General features: G+C 49.0%; 1 protein-coding gene across 4 annotated transcripts in view; it reads left to right on the forward strand.

Moving 5' to 3' along the window:
- The window catches only part of CDC42BPB (CDC42 binding protein kinase beta), a 112415-nt gene that overhangs the window by 60593 nt on the left and 34942 nt on the right, over window positions 1–16880 (forward strand). For 2 of the 4 annotated variants that reach the window (XR_014260910.1, XM_082450970.1), the window contains exons 6-13: window positions 7258–7351; window positions 9192–9392; window positions 11127–11375; window positions 12405–12467; window positions 12780–12859; window positions 14805–14971; window positions 15051–15170; window positions 16050–16183. Coding sequence is in view for 3 of the 4 variants with exons in the window: in XM_082450970.1 (XP_082307096.1) it covers window positions 7258–7351; window positions 9192–9392; window positions 11127–11375; window positions 12405–12467; window positions 12780–12859; window positions 14805–14971; window positions 15051–15170; window positions 16050–16183 (1108 nt within the window). In the remaining variant the exon portion in view is untranslated. The remainder of the gene's footprint in view (window positions 1–7257; window positions 7352–9191; window positions 9393–11126; window positions 11376–12404; window positions 12468–12779; window positions 12860–14804; window positions 14972–15050; window positions 15171–16049; window positions 16184–16880) is intronic. The other 2 variants (XM_082450971.1, XM_082450972.1) reach the window with 2 other exon arrangements.

Raw genomic sequence — 16880 nt, forward strand, 5'->3', positions numbered from 1 at the left:
TACTCAGATTTCTTTCACTAAATACATACTGCAGTCCTACACGGTCTGTGGGTGCAGACCCACGGGTATGGAGGGCTGACTGTGAAGTTTTACTCAGATTTTCGACTGCGCAGAGGTTGGCACCCCAGCCCCGGTGTTGTTCAGGGGTCAAATGTAATAACTTTTAGTTAGATCAGTGTTTGGTGTTTATAATATACTGTGTAAATATTACAGATGAACCTTGTGGTATAAATAGTTACACTTCCTATGTAAAGTTTTGTTTCCTCTGGAGTTAATAATTGCACTGTTTTTTCTTTGGCTACTTCTCTCTTCATGTAGCTGCCACTAACTATCCCCAAATATCATGACCAAAGTATAAAGCTCTGTACATTCAGACACACCAGCCGTCCTCGGTCTACCTTCCTGGATCCATCCCTTCTGTCTTTCCCACGCCTTCCTGCTCTGGTGGCTCTCATCCTGAGGTTTCTTTTTGAGTGGAGAGGTTCTCTTCCCATCTCCCTGGGATGGGCTCCCTTGTTTTCTGAGTCGTGCGTCTTTCTCTTTCTTGGTTTATTCTTTTGATTTGGTGGCACATATCCTCCAGCAGTTTCTGGAAAAGGAGGTGTGTGAAATAATTTTTTTGAGAGGAGCATCTTAATTCCATTCACATACATGACTGATAGATGATCCCGTGTGGAATTCAGTGTTGCCGTCGAGAGGTTTGCAGCTGTCATGAGTCCCCTGACCTTGCACTGTGGTCGGGCTGAGCCTCTGAGCCTGTCAGGGATTTTCCTAAGCAGACGCAGCTCCTGCTCTGAGGGTAGCAATGGCTCCCAGTGTCAAAGTAACAGCCCTTCAAGTCCTGCCAAGAGTGTGACCTCGTTGCCCTGGGAGGGGGGACAGCTTGCCTGGGGCCACACGCTCCTGCTCAGGGCGCTGTGCGTAGGTCTGCGTGTCATGGGCGAGCCCAGGGACCTGCCCCCCATAGCGGTTGCTGCTTTTAGGGCCATGAGGTTTGGGACAGGGCATTTCCTCTTTTTCCTGTTTTCTTTAATGTCGTTATGCCTGCTTTTATAACAGTTATTGTTGTTGTTTTCAACATTAGATTTTATACTCTTCTTGAGAGAACTTTGCCTAATTCACAACAGAGAGATGAATGTCTTTGTATTTGTCACAGAGCTCCAGGGAAATTAATTTGACTGCCTTTTGAATAGCTTATTCTTTCCTGTTTTTCCCTAATTAGAAAGCTTTCTCCTCATTTTCTTAATTGGTTGTGTAGAAGTTTTGCTCTATCTTTTAATCTCTGGGCGTGGTAGAAAACATTAAAATAATTCGAAAACTTTTTTTCCCTCAAAGTCAACTCCATATTCAGACTAAGTGCTTGAATGACCTAGTGAAAACAGTAAGCTTTGCGTTTTTTGCTAGGAAGTTCACAAAGTTTGGTAATACAGGAAGTCAGTCCTACCCAGTCTCGGGGATGTGTTGTAAGTTGAGGCTGCATTTGGCGGGGCCAGAAGTAAATGAGTTTCATCAGCACGGGAGTGTTATCACTGGTGGATTTGAGGAGCGTGGTTCAGACCGTAGCTTGGGGCCCTTTCCCGTGGGAGGATGTGGGCCTTGGCGACTTCAGGCTTCTGCATGCGGAACGGCTGCTCCCCGGCTTTGGACCCCTGCGAGGCTCACTGTGCAAGAAGCAATGGGGAGCTCGGACCTGGGAGCCCACCACCCTGGTGGGTGCTGCCGCTTCCTGAGAGGTCAGCCCCAGATACCAGCAAAGGCAGAGACCGAGAGCGACAGGCTCACAAAGGATTGCAGCTGGGAAGTCACATCCCCAGAGAGAACAGAATACGTACAGCTTACGATCGAAATAAGAACAGGTACACTTTTAAGAGAAGGAATATTCAGAAAACAAAAAGGCCTTAGAAAAGAAAAACTAGAAAGCCGAGTAGAAGAGGTGTAGAGTAGGAGTAGAGGAACTGGACGAAGACAGAGGTGGTCCGGGGCCTCCAGGAGCCGGGCTGGCACGGAAGCCCGTCCCTGGAGGCACGGGGACCAGCCCTGCGCCACCTCCACCGAGCCTGTGGGTTGGTTTTGCAGTAGGAAGCCTCACGGGCGCACTGTGTGTCGCTCAGAAATGGGGCAGCAGTGGGCGGGAGGGCCTCCCTTCTCAGCGCGTCACGGGCAGAACAGGAAAGGAAAATCAGACTGCAGTCTGTCCAGGGCTGTCATCCCTCCCAGCCACCTGGCCCCGCCCCAGCCAATTCCACCGTTTTAACCAGAGTCACAACAGCCAACAGAGAAAAGGCACTTGCGGGGGACTGGAGCTGCTTCTCAGCTGTGCGCCTGACTCTACTGGAAAAGCTGCCACCACCGGGTTTGGAGGGAGGATGGGCTGGGTTAGTCCCAAGCAGGGTGGTGGCCCATGGGGACGGTCAGCTCTTGGATTGGCTGCTCTCTCGGTTGGTGCTGTGGGGGCCAGCTGCCCAGCTCAGAAGCACTGCCCTCGGCCTCCCTGCGGGTTTGCTGAGAGGGCCTTTCCTGGTAACCTCCCTGCATGCAAATGGGCAATTCAGGGTTTTTTTAAATAATATTTATTGATGACATTATATTTTAAATAGAGAGTCATGCTGCCGAGATAATCCAACACCATTGAAAAAAAAGGTGCACGCAGATGGTTAGCATGTGAAGACCTCTGGAGGGTATAAAGGGAGAGGGGCAGCCTTTGTGAAGACCCTCCCCACCCGTCTTCTTAGACTCAAGTCGTGATTCACTGCTGCATAGTTAGGACTTTCCCCCCTTTGTATCTAAAAGCAATCTGTGGGGAGACACTTTAAGATCATGCATACATCCTCTTCAGAGTTCCCCCCTACATTTAGTATCTGTTGATGATTTTTGCCTGGGCCAGCCTTTACTGTGATGGTTGCAAAATGACGATTTCCGAACTCCAGGATCCCCTCCACGTTGAAGCACCTCCCTTCTCTCCCATTTGTCTGTTTATTATCAGTGTGGGTACATGGATCCTTTGTCGCCCCAACGGTTTATAATTTGTTATTGTCTGAATTCTTTTTATGCTTATATTGTCCCATATTTGGCCAGTGGAAGCCCCTTCTAGCTGACTCCCATGTTTCTGACATGCCCTCATCGTTTTTGAGAACTGCCTTAGTTTCTGGCTCATCTCGTACCTTCTCTGAGGAACCCTGGTTCCTTTAGTGGGGAATGGTTTTAAAGACCATATCTGGGTGCTGGGTGTGCTCAGAGTTACAGGGTGTCTGCTTTAGGCCCCTCAGTGGGCAGAGTAAAGTGCATGTCCGTACACGTCCGCATTTATACACACAGACCCATGTCTAATTTGGGAATCACGAGTTACCCTTCTGGCTTTCTCCCGTTCCATTTCCGTCTCCTCTGGCTCCCAGCAGCACCATCACGTCCAGTCATTTGCCCAGCCCTGCCATGTATCTGAAGTAGCTTCAGAATCGCTCTGCTTTATTACTATAATTTATAAATTTATTTATTTATTTACTTATTTTTGGCTGCGTTGGGTCTTCGTTGTGCGCAGGCTTTCTCTAGTTGCGCCGAGCGGGGGCTACTCTTCGTTGCGGTGTTTGGGCTTCTCATTGCGGTGGCTTCTCTTGTTGCGGAGCACGGGCTCTAGGCGCGCGGGCTTCAGTAGTTGTGGCTTGCAGGCTCTAGAGCGCAGGCTCAGTAGTTGTGGAGCACGGGCTTAGCTGTTCCGCGGCATGTGCGATCGTCCTGGACCAGGGATCGATCCCGCATCCCCTGCATTGGCAGGCGGATTCTTAACCACTGCACCACCAGGAAGTCTTGAGCTACCAGGGACCCTCGCTCTGCTTTTATCCTACTAAAAACAAACCTAACCCTAGCCCTAACCCCACCTCCGAACTGCAAGTGTCAGGTTCTCTGCCGTAAGTTACTTAGGTTTGGGGTTTTTTTCTACCCCATTTCCCTTCAGTGCTGTTGTGTTATTTGTTTGAAATACAGTTGGGTTCACTGGTTTCATCAGCTTTCCATTTCAGGCGCCCCTTCCCATCTTTGTTGATTTCATTTCATTTTTTAAGCATGTAGAACACAAGCATGCTTCGATAATACCAAAACTAAACAAGGTTATACTCAGAAATGTCACTCCCTTCCTTATCGCATCCACCTCATTCCCTGCCCCTTGTAAGTAACCAGTTCCTTGTTTTCTGTTTATCGAGTGTGTGTGTGTGTGTGTGTGTGTTTATATATGCAAGATGAGCAGATATGTTTCCTTATTTCTCCTTTTCTTAAACAAAAGGTAGCATGGTTAAATATGCACTTATGCATTTTGTTATTTTCACTTAACATATATCCTAGAAATCATTCTGTATCAGTTCATGGAGCTCTTCATTCTTTTTTACATTTGCATAGCACTCCACATATATTGGTACCATAGTTCATTCTCCTGTGGGTGGATATTTAGGTTGTTTCTAGTATTTTGCAATTATAAATAATGCAGTAATGAATAACCTTGTACATACATCTTTTTGTATTGTTGGTGTGTCTTTAGGGTGAATTCCTAGAAGTGAGATCACTGGATCGACAGAGAAATAAAATGCATATTAGATATATACTAACATTTTTTATTAGCTTTATCAGATGTTGCCAGTTTCCTTCCATAGAGATACACCTTTTTGTGTTCCTACCAGCAGTGTATGAAAGTGCCTGTTTGCTTGCAGCCTTGGCAACATAGTGTATTTTTATACTTTTGCCATCTGATGGATTAGAGATGGTATACAGTTCGGTTTTTTTTGGTTTTGTTTTTTTGTCTTTCTTGTGGAGTTGAATTTCATTTTTATATCTTTCTGTGTGTGTCTGTGTGAGTTGTTTATTTCATGTCATTTGCCCATTTTTCTGATTTCTAGCTTTTTCCCTTCAGTTGCTAAATATTTGCCCTTTATCTGTAATATATGTTGCAAATATTTTTTCCCAGTTTGCCATTTGCTTTTTGATTTTGCTTATTGTAGTCTTTTGCCATGCAGATTTTTTAATGTATTAAATTTATTGGTCTTTTATTACATTGGGATTTTGAGTCATAGTTAGAAGTACTTTTTTTTTTTAAACCCCAGAGAAAACGAGAACCCGTGTTTTCTCCTAATAGTTTTATTTTTTACGTATGGATCTCTGATCCATTTGGAGTTTATTCTTGTATAAAGAATGGATCTGATTTATCTTTAACTAAAAGGCTCTTCAGTTGTCCCAGCATGAAACTTATTTGTGTCTTTGCCCACTGATTTGAGATAACATCTTTATTATATACTCAGTTTCTTTATGAATTTGGTCTGTTTCTGGACATTCTATTCTGTTCCATTGTCGTCTTTCTCTCTGTGCTCTGGGACCACACTACTTTAATCATGGAGACTCGAAATCACGTAGGGCCAAGTCCCCGCCTCATACCTCTTTCTCTTCAGTGTTTTTCTAGCTATTCTTCCATGTTGGTTGTTCCATATCAACTTGTCTGGCTCCAAAAAACAGGACATTTTATTTATTTATTTTTAAATTTGATGGGCCCTTTAGTCTGTAGATTCAGGTCTTTTTTACTTCTGGAAAGTTCTCTTGGAGTATAGTTTCAAATGTTAGTTATGTTTTATTGTTTTGATTTCTTTAGGGACTCCTGTTATGTATATGTTGTGCCTTCTTTGCTTGTCTTCCATTTCAGTCTCCAGCTACTTTCTCTCTGACCCTTTTTAATTCTTTGTCTCATTTTTATTCTTCCAGACCTTTTCCTCCATTTCTTCAATGCCTTTCATTAGATTTTTATTTAAATTGATTCTCCTTTGGCATCTTATAATTTAGTCCTTATTTCTATTAAGATTTTGTCTTTTTCTTCTATTTCTTTCCTGGGTTAAATCAACTCTCTTTTCACTTCTCCCTATGTTTGTCTAGTTCCGTTTGTAGTTTTTTTTATTTGCTTTTTGTTTTGCCACCCTGCAGGGCATGTGGGATCTTAGTTCCCTGACCAGGGATTGAACCCACACCCCCTGCAGTGGAAGCGTGGAGTCTTAACCACTGGACCGCCAGGGAAGTCCCCTGTTCTTAGTTTTTATTTTTCTGACTCACTGAGAGATTATATTGTTTTGTTTTTCATATTCCTGAGTGTTTATTTAAGGAGATTTATTTCAGTTTGGAGTGCTAGAAGGGTTTTTTGCTTTGTTTATCTTTTTGGGTAAGAATTGTCATCATCTTTTGCTCACGTTTCTTTGTGAGACTCGTCGGTGGTGTTGGGAGTAGTTGGTGCTCCCGTGTGTTTTCACTGAGGTGCAGCATTCTGTCACGTGAGGACAGCCCACTGCTTTACCTGTCTCCTGCAGGCGGACGTTAGGTGGATCCCACTTTGTGGCTATGACGAGTCGTGCTGCTGGAAACCTCCTTGTACTCCTCTTGGTGAATGTCTTCCTCTGCTTTTAATGTTTATGTTCCTTTTCGTGCTTATGTGGCTTTTCCAGTCGCATAAGCTTATTCTGCCAGGAAGGAGGGCTAGTTCCTTAAAGTCCACCCCGCCGTCCCCGCATCCCTGCCCGGTGTTGGCAAGTGCACAGAACAGTCAGTAAGACCACGGGTTTAGTGGGACGGTTTACTTTCCTGCTGCTGTGTAACTGGGCAGACTACTCCGCTCTGGAGCTTCCCTGTCGTTGTCTATAAAATACAGTTTGGGGGTACGTGGTGCTTTGTTGGTCTGTAGGTGTTTTGCCCCAGTTGCTCAGGCGTCTCTTCTCAGTGGTAACCTTGACTCGCTTCACACTCTGTCCCTCGACCTCTTTTTATATCTCCTCCTGTTTCTTTGTAGCACTTGCCCCGTGGATTGTACTCAGGGGTGCCAAGACCGTGTGCATATCTGTGCATTTGCATGTTCATTTCCTGACACCCCAGCTGGTGTGAGGCTTCGTGAAGGCAGGGCAGCGCCATCTTGGTACTGTCTTAGGCCCGGGCTTGAGAGCAGCGCCTGGCACGAGGCAGGTGCTCTGGAAGCGTTGGTTCGCAGGCTGGGTGGGTGGGTGGGTGGGAACAGTAACGGTGTCTCAGCGTGTTAATGGGGGATTAACTGCTGTACAGGAATGAGCGCCGGTGGTGACTGCTGCTGCCATGCCCGACTGCATCATTGCGGGGACGTTTTCTTGGATTGTTACAGCTGTCATGACTGATGCTAGCATTTCCCCCGATGACCTGCTACCAGTTAAGGGCTTTGACCTACCTAATGTGTTGCATGGAAATGGTTAATTTATGTATTTATTTTACTAACAGAGACATTAAACCTGACAATGTCCTTTTGGATGTGAATGGTCATATCCGCCTGGCTGACTTTGGATCGTGTTTGAAGATGAATGATGATGGAACTGTAGGTATTTTTGTTGGAGATTTTCCATTTGGTTTTGGGGTTTGCTTGCAATTAGAAGGGGCTTATTTACATTTTCAATTTGAGATACAATTAAGAAACCAAGTTTATTAATGTAAATGAAGGCGAATGCACTTAGGAGGCAGTTGAAATTTTCTATTAAGTTTAAAACATCTTTATTGTTTTTTATGTTTACAAAAATAATACGTATGCCTTCTAAAAGGGGGGTTGTCAGGTTTCCTCAGATCCCTAGGCAGCTAAAAGCGTGCCAGCATGGCAGTGAAAGAGAGGCAGCCCTTGGGTCCTTGCTTAAGATGCCTGCCGGGTGGGCAGACCTTAACTGGTGACGGTGCATTCTCGCTTCTGTCTGGGGCGGGACTTCCTGTCAGCCAGGGGTGTTGCAGATGTAGAAATGGGGGCCTCGATGCCCCTGTTCCAAGGGCCAGCGGACACTCCCTGCACAGCAGGAGGACCTCCCCGGAGTGGCCGTTGCCGGGAGGCTGGGCTTGGGCCTCAGCTGGACCAGCACGCTGGCTGAGTGGCCTCAAGTGGGGCTGCCGCACCTCACTCAGCTGCTTCCAGCCAGCGGCTTCCACCGCGTTAGGGAATCGTCTGCGTTCTCCCTTGCGGCCCTTGTCGCAGTTTCAGTGTGAGGTGTTTGGGAGACTTTTCTTCTTTAGAACCTACACATATCATAAAGTCTGATGCATCTACTTCTCCAGAGGAGAGCAGACCCCCACCCCGCTTCTTACTGTGGGTTTTCAAGCAGCAGTAAAAGAACCTGTAAAACTGGCATCACTTGACAGTGTTTTCAAAAGAGTGAAGCGATTTACTCACTTTGTCTCTCCACAAAGCCAGTCTCTTATTTCTGGAAGTCTGACCACGCGTTGATTGATATATTGGTGCTGTCCCCGAAGCCAGTCTTGTAACGACGGGAGCAGTGGCCTTGGTCTGAGCCAGAGCGTTGGTCACCTTTCTTACCTGCATGGCACTCCCGTCCCGGTGGCACTCACCCTGCGATAGCTCCCGACAGCTGTCGCCCTGCTGCCCGGTCGGAGCTCCTGAGGACTCCCTGCTGAGTCATTCGGATGGCTCTGGGGCTGGCACCCAGGGAGAGCCTGGTCTGTGCAGACGGGCCTTCTTGCTTGTTGTCTCCATGTCCTGCCTGACCCTCAGGCCTGTGGACCCCACGTGCTCTGAGGCCGGTCTGTGACCTCTCAGCCTGCGCAGCCCCCTTGCCTCCTCCGGGATGGTTGCCACCTTGCCAGTTGTAGCTCGCCATAGAGGTGTCGCTACGTTCAGGTCCATTCCCAGTGCCCCATGTAAGGAGTGTCCAGGCACCCAGCTGGTCCCTGGACCTACTTCCAGACATTCCTGTTTGGGGGCCAGAGGGTAGGGTGTGGGTGAGCAGCCTGAACTTCCCCTGGGAGCATGTTAGAAATGCAGCATCTTAGAATCTCTGTCTCACAGGTGCATGGTGTCCCTGCATGAAAGTCTGAGAAGGGCTGGGCTGGATGCACGTGGTCCTTGGACCACACTTTGAGCCGCAGTGGAGAATGTGGGTCTGCAGTGCCATGTGGAGGCTTGGTGGGCATTTGGGCGTTGAAAGACCCAGTGTGCAAGAGTCTCGTGCATTCCGGACACTGCCTGATGTTTAGTGCTGTAGGAACACTTATTTGCATTGAATTTTGAATTCTTAGGTTTTTAAATCATGATCAGGTGCCAGTTTTATTCCATGATGATTTCATCATCTGCTGTCCCTGTTTTAGAGAAAGTAATTAGGAATTTGAAAGTAGAGATGCCCTAGGGTTTCCCTTCAACACCAACCGCCCTCTCCCCTAAGGTGCAGTCCTCTGTGGCCGTGGGCACCCCTGACTACATCTCCCCAGAGATCCTGCAGGCGATGGAGGACGGCATGGGCAAGTACGGCCCTGAGTGCGACTGGTGGTCTCTAGGCGTCTGCATGTACGAGATGCTTTATGGAGAAACACCGTTTTATGCAGAATCCCTTGTGGAGACCTATGGAAAGATCATGAACCATGAAGTAAGCTGTTGCATTTCCACACCCTGTTTGTTCTAGTCCCGAGGACTGGGGACTGGGGAAGAGGGGTGGGGTGGGGCAGGCTGGGCAGCCAGACGGGAGTCTGCACAGGCTGTTGGCACGGAACACGTGGGTGGGAGGGGAAGTTCCAGCGACGATCCTGTTTCCTGGCGGAGGGTGACGGGTTTATCCGGGCCAGGATCCCTGCAGGAGACGTGGGCTTCGGGAGGAGGACGCAGGTACCCGCGGTGCCGTGTGGGGTGGGAATTGCCAGAGAGGGTGGCCCACTGACCACTTTGACCTGTGCGTCTGGATCTGTCAGATGCCAGCTCAGACTCTCAAACCTGTTTGCCCAGAAGTCAGTTGTCATGAACAGATCACACATCTCAACATAGTAGCGTTCTTAGTCCTTTCTTGATCCTATTTCTTTTCCTCTTATTTTTCCCCTTTCCTTTTCCCAGCTGTTCATTTTTCACTTCAACATTGCTTCTGTTTCCTTCGTTTTTCTGTTTATTATTTCTTCTTCCATCTAATGTTTTTGTCATCTGTGTTTTTTCTTCATACTCCTTATCAAATGTCTTTCTAATGCCAGTTTCATCCTTTCTGCCTGTTGCTTACAGCATTCTTTTTTTCCCCACCTGCTCTGTCACTCACACACCCCAGCAAGGTTCCCACTTGTCTGCCATCTGTCCTGCAGCCCTGTCTCCCTTTATTTGCTCAAGTAGGGAGCAGATGAACACTAAAGTGGTAAAGGGTCTTCTGTTTAAATCAAAGCAAGTTATACTGTTTTTTTAAAAAAACACTTTTCCCAAAGTAGATATAATTTTTTATTTATAAATTAATATATACTTACTATAAAAACTTCAGATATGCAAAAGTGCATGCCGTAAATAGATGGTGAAAAACACCCCTTGCACTTCTCAGTGTTGAGCGTGGTGAAGGTAACAAGTAGGACTTGGTTAAATTCTAAGACCTGCTGTTTGCAAGCGCCTGCCGCCTGTGGGGCCTGGCCTAGTGGTCTCTTCGTTCTTTTATTCAGTCTCCACCGCAGCCCTGGACAGCAGGGGCGGCTCAGTGCTCAGGCCCACTGTGCCATGGTGGTGTGTGGCCTTGTGGACTTAAGCTGGCATGGGGGGGTGGCATTTAAATAAATGGCATCACATTGCATATGACCGGGGTTTTAGTCATCTTTCTGCTCAGCACGTGGAGGGGGACCTTACTCTCTGTGTATGCGTGCACCATCTCTTGTTTTAACAAGTCCCTTTTTGATGAGCATTTAGGTGATTTTCAGTTTTCTTGGTCAGAATAGAATGGCATCATGAACATGTTATGTTTTCTCTTTGGGACCGTTTCTCTAGGCTAAATTTTTAGAAGTGGAACTGCCACAGCTGTTGGTAAAATGCGTTCTGAAAGGCTGTGCCAGTTTCTCTCCCACCCACAGCCTGTTGTCAACATTCTTTGCCACCTCGATAGGTGAAAATTTATCACTATTTTAATTTATGTGCAATGTGGTAACAAGTCTGCCATGAATAAAACCAGCAGGACTTATGATTTTTATGTTTGCTTTTCTGGAATTCAGCTTCATTAGCTTTGGTTGCACTTAGTTACCACGAAATAAAAAGTAACTGTTGTTTTGGAGCTATTGTTTCTACTCTGTTCCCTGTGATGTCTGTGCACCTTAGATTTTTCTGAGTGCTTTCATCACATGTCCTCTGATTTGCCCCCCTCCCCCTCCAGGAGCGGTTTCAGTTCCCATCCCACGTCACGGACGTGTCCGAGGAGGCGAAAGACCTCATCCAGAGGCTGATCTGCAGCAGGGAGCGCCGGCTGGGGCAGAACGGGGTGGAGGACTTCAAGAAGCACGCATTTTTCCAAGGACTGAGCTGGGAAAATATACGAAACCTGGAAGCCCCTTACATCCCGGATGTGAGCAGTCCTTCCGACACGTCCAACTTCGACGTGGATGACGACATGCTGAGGAACGCTGTAAGTGCGGCGGCCCGCCCCGTGTCGCGCCCCAGGGGTCTGCGGCGCACAGGCTCGCTCGCCTTGCAGGTGGCGAATCTTAGAACTGTGCTGGGCTCCAGAAATTTTGGCAACTGTCGCAAGAAACGTACCTTTTATCCCAGCCTACGGCTTGGTCCTTAACATCCCTTTTTTAAAATGATGGGTTACTCAATTTGAGTAAAATGGAGTTATTAAATAGCTATTTTGTTTTAGAATTCATCAGAATTACTTTTATCTTCATGGCTTTGTACCTTTGCGAAACAGCGCCAGGTACGTTATCACATTAGAAGGTCACTTGCGTCGTCACCACTGCCAGGAGCCCGCCTGCGGCCCCACAGGTAGTACGTGGGCCTCGGGGTGTCCGGTCCTTCTCACTGCCCTGTGCGTGAGGATGTCCGGACTTGCTGCCGTCACGTGCGTTCAGCGTGCGCGTGAACGTCTCCTTACGCCTCAGGAGGTCGGGAGTGACAGTGGTGACGGGCCGATTTTGAGTTGCTGATGTTTCAGGTCGTGGGTTTTTCAAGGTGGGATGTGGCCCTGGGACCCGTCTGGTGTCTGACCTTTTCTGCCAGGGCCTCTGATGCACTTGTCAGTATACCTTTGGCCCCCAGAGAGTTTTGCTCATATGCTGTAAAACTATTTTGGCCTCATCAAACTCAGCTTTATCTTATTAGTCTATACGTGTGTCTTTGTTTGGGGATAGAGAAACTGAAGTTTCAACCAAATAAAAGAAAAATCTTGATTATTCCCTATAGACTTTTTCTTAGTAAAATAAGAGCTGACCTTTAGATGATGTGAGAAAGACTGAGAAAAGTATTGTCATTGTTGAAAGGATTTTTCCTGGACTTCAAAGAAACTGTTTCCACGCTGAAATTCTCCAGATCAATAACTTTGCTTTTATTTTTAATAGAGAAGGGCCCTCATATTGAAAAATAGAGTTGTAGTAAACCTATCTAAAATAGTCTACCTTTGGGTTCCAAACCCTGCTTCTGCCTTGGCCTGTTTCAGGCCAAGAACGCAGAGCCCAAGCCCCTGCCCCGTGTCCCCCACTCCTCCCTGCTCAGCGTCACGGTGAGTGGGGGTCTTGCCGCTTCAGGAGGTTCACAGTTGGCAGCCTGATCCAGGTTGGGCCCGTGCCATTATGATCATCAGAAGCAGTGGGTTTATCCCCTTAACTGCGTCACGCTTTGGCCCCTGCCAGGAGCGGGAAGTGGACCTGCCGGTACCCGGCCCCGTGCAGGTGGCACCATGGAGGCAACATTCCAGAAGCGCCCTCCGTTCTCCCCGCTGCACTCTTGAGTTCACCCTGGGGTAATATTTTCTCTCCCTGTTTGCCATTTGTTTGAACATAATTTCGTTTATGTTGTGTGTGTTCTTGCGCAGGAAATATTACCTCCTGGTTCTCATACGGGCTTTTCTGGATTACATTTGCCATTCATCGGTTTTACGTTCACCACGGAAAGGTATGTCAGCATTTATCGTTCAGCAGCAGAGCAGGAGCCTTCCCAGGCAGGGAGGTGGGGATGAGCAGTCCGAGGGTGAGCTTCTGTGTGAGGCCATGCCCGCGTCTGAGCGCTGAGAGGGCTGTGCTTACGGGAGCATAGGATGGGTTTGTCCTTTAAAAATGCACACCTGGTGCTGCACATGATGCCACATATAGCGGGGTCGGCAGACTTTCTCCATAAAGGGCCTGGTAGCACATACTTTAGGCTTTGTGATCTCTGTTATATACTTTTCTTTTTTAACAACCCATTAAAAACATAAAAACCATTTTCAGCTTATGGGAGGTACAAAAGCAGGCTCGAGAGGGTTTGGCCCTCGGGCCATAGTTTGCTGGCGCCTGATCTCTGTAGGCCATCGGCATGGGCAGGATTTGTGCTGATGGGACGTCAGTGGCCGCAGTTAGTGGCACGGTGTCCATTCACGCCCGGCTGAGCGCCGTCTTCATCAGGGCTCCCACTCACTTTTGCAGGGCTCTTTGGCGCGGCCCCGTCGCTCCCATGGGTGGGGCTGCAGCTCTGCAGTCCCCGCCAGAGCTGAGAGCATGAGCCCCACGTGTGGCTCCAGCTCCGGGAGCCCCTGGCTGGTGTTTGTCTGTGTCGGCCTCTGTCTCAGATGGGCCTCTGGCAGAGTTGTGTTGCCGGAGACGCTCTAATTTGCTTTTAAAAGGAAACTGGGCCAAGAAGAGAGGGGTTAGGAAGAAAGGCGAGTGAAATAAAACAAATGGAGCTGCCACAGTGCCTGAAGTGATACAGATTCCTTGCAGAAGAGGGTTACTTGTGCTCAAGCTTGTAGAAACTCTTTAGGTGTGGATGCCAGAGTTAAACAGCACGTAAGCCAAAGTTATGGCGCATACCTTCCAGCCAAGAAGAGGCGTTCCAGGGTGTGCTGGGCGTATTGATTTATTAGTCCCTCTGTAGAGGCTCTAGACCTTCCCACTGCATTCAGCTCACTGGCTGCTTCTCACACCTGTGGATCCCAGCCCCGCCCCCCAACCGAGGCTCAGGTGTGTCGGGTTGGGTCCAGGGACCTCCTCCGGGAACAGACCCCGGACCCCGGCAGTGCCAGCCGGCACAGCACCGTCGGGCCGCCTTTGAGAAGCACCAGCCGGCCTCTCCTGTGAGTGTGTGTGTGCGCGTGCGCGTGCTCGATGGGTGCCTCACTGCACGCACTGTAGGACTCAGAAGCGTCCCTGACATCGGTCACTGTCATGTTAAAAGCAGAGGAGCTAAGTAACCTGCCCCGAGTTAAGCTCTGATGGAGAGAACCCTCCTCGGCCTTCGTCTGTGTGTTGTGAGTCGGCTGGCCGTTGGTGAGGGGCTTAACTGTGCTGGTGAGAGTGCTGGAATTGAAGGAACCTTGCAGGGTGTTCAGTCTTCGGGGGAAGATGAGCCCCGGAGGGTTGAAGGAACCGTCTGCAGTCAGTGTGGAGCCAGCATGCCCTCACCAGCTCACTTCGCCGCAGGCCTCCGGGGTGAGCGTCCCGGGAAGCCTCTGCCTGAGCGCAGCCGGGCCCCGCCAGCCCAGCTCCTCATGCAGAAGGCCTTCTCTTTTCAGTGTCTAGTTGAGTGGACGCAATGATTTAGAAATTATGCTCTGTACTAACACAGCATTGTAAATCAACAGTACTTCAACAAGAAAGAAAGAAATTACTGTCCCCTCCCCTGCAGAGGCAATGTCTCTGACCAGCTCTGAGGGCGTCCCTCTTCGCTGCCCGTTGTCACCCAGTCATTTGCAGGAAGGAAGACTCTTGTCTAATTTTGGCTCCATAAACAGTAAAGTCTTTTCACAAGTGTTTTTGTTTGCCAATTTAAAAAGGCTTATCTTTTACCCCAGGAAGTTTTTAAATGCTAATGGAATCACTGTAAATTCTCAGTAGATCAGAAAACCCTGTTGCTTTATTTGCAGCTGTTTTTCTGACCGGGGCTCTCTGAAGAGCATAATGCAGTCCAGCACGTTAACCAAAGACGAGGGTGTGCAGCGGGATTTGGAGAACAGCTTGCAGGTTGAAGCCTATGAGAGGAGGATCCGGAGGCTGGAACAGGAGAGGCTGGAGCTGAGCCGGAAGCTGCAGGGTGAGTGGCAGCGGGGCCTGTGCCGCGGGGTCTGCTTGCCGCTGCCGCGGGCCGGCACTCACGCGTGTCTCCTCCCCAGAGTCCACCCAGACCGTCCAGTCCCTGCACGGCTCGGCCCGGGCGCTGGGCAGTTCGGCCCGGGATAAAGAGATCAAAAAACTGAACGAAGAAATCGAACGTTTGAAGAACAAAATAGCGGGTAAGTGTTCTAAAGTCAGACTGCTTAGTCTCTATTCTTGGGCATTCGTCTCTGCAAAGAAAATTTTCAGAGTCCTTTTCATTGGATGGAAAAGCAGGAAAAAAAGGTTAAACTTTAGCAAAGAGTTCTGGTGTATTGCCAGTTTATTTAAAATCATTTCTCCAACTTGCTTAACTCTAATACTATAATGTTATAGTGACAGCTAGAATCAGTTCTTAATATTTTATGCATAAACTCTCAGAATATTTTGCATTTCTCTATCTTAATTCTCCTCTTTGTCGCTCTAAGACAGAATTGCCATAACTTTCCTTTCTGAAGCTTCCCTCAGTGGCTGTACTTACTTTCCAGTGTTTGAGGTGCTGGTTCTATTGACACGACAGTGTGTGTTTTGTGGTTCCTAGGTTATCAGAGCTTCCTGAAGACTCAAATCACCTTTAAGTCCTAACCCTTTACCTGACACATGGGTTGGTGCTGCACTTGACTCATCTCAAATCAAACCTGAGTCAATTGCCTTCTCTCTGTTTCCTATCTGGGACCCACCATCCCGATCCAGAAAAGGGCTTCCATTGAGTCCATTGCTTACTAAGACCCTCCTGCACCACTCGGCTGCACTGTGCTGGCTCACACAGGGAGCAAGGGCGAGACAGAGAGGCGCATGCCGCCCTGGGGCTCACGGTCCCAGGGAAGGGTGCGTAGACAGAGGGGCAGAGCCAAGTCTGGTGGGTCTGCTCAGGTGTGCAGGTGGCCGTGTGCGTGCCTGAGAGAGAAGGTCAAAAAAGCCTCGAGGCCATTTGGGATTATTAAGTAATTCCCTGTCAGTAAGTCAGATCACAAAGTTTTGCATGTAAGGGAATACGCTTGCTTTTCTCTTTGGCTCAGATTCAAATAGGCTCGAGCGACAGCTTGAGGACACGGTGGCTCTTCGCCAGGAGCGCGAGGATTCCACGCATCGACTGAAAGGCCTGGAGAAGCAGTACCGCCTGGCGCGGCAGGAAAAGGAGGATTTCCACAAGGTAGTCAGAGGCCTCGTGTGTGAGAGAGGTTTACGTGATCTTGCAGGGTGTGAGGTTGAGTTCGTGCGTACGTTCGAAGATGTCCAGGCCCCTCGTCTGTGTGCGGGATCCTGGCCCCTGCTGCCCGAGGCTCACAAGCAGCGAAACTGGCGCCCGGTGACCGTGGGGCCGATCCCGGTCGTGGGTGCTCTTCAGCGCCTCGGCTGCACGGGCGCGCTTTCCGGTCGTCGTCTTTAACCTCGGGCACGAGCCTGCTGCGCGGGCGGTATCCCCGTGTGAGGACTCAGGGTTTTCCCCGCGCTGACCCAGCCGGCTTAGGGCGCTCGTCCTCGCCCGAGCCGGGGTCCCCGTCCTTCCTGCCCGGCCTGCGGCTGCCTGCAGTTCCGGCCAGGCTTTGCGAAAGAGGCCACGGCTCCTTTATAACATTGATTTTCGGTGAGACACGTCCGACTGTGTTCAGACAGCAGTGTGTCCACACCGGTGAGGACCGTGTTTCCTAAAGTACATTCGGTTGTTGACCCTGTGGTTGGGGTCTGTTTTCTGAATTCGAGCCGGATTTCCGTTCCCCGTGGTATCGTACCACCTGCAGGGCTTCGTCTCAGAGGCGCAGGTGGGCTGGAGAAACTTGCAGTGGGCGGGTCCACAGGGGCCTCTCCTCCCTGTGGCGGGAGCTGCCCTGCCGGCCTGCTCAGATCCT

Source organism: Balaenoptera physalus (assembly GCF_965194825.1).
Source record: "Balaenoptera physalus genome assembly, chromosome: 2".
In the NCBI taxonomy this organism is placed as follows: domain Eukaryota; kingdom Metazoa; phylum Chordata; class Mammalia; order Artiodactyla; family Balaenopteridae; genus Balaenoptera; species Balaenoptera physalus.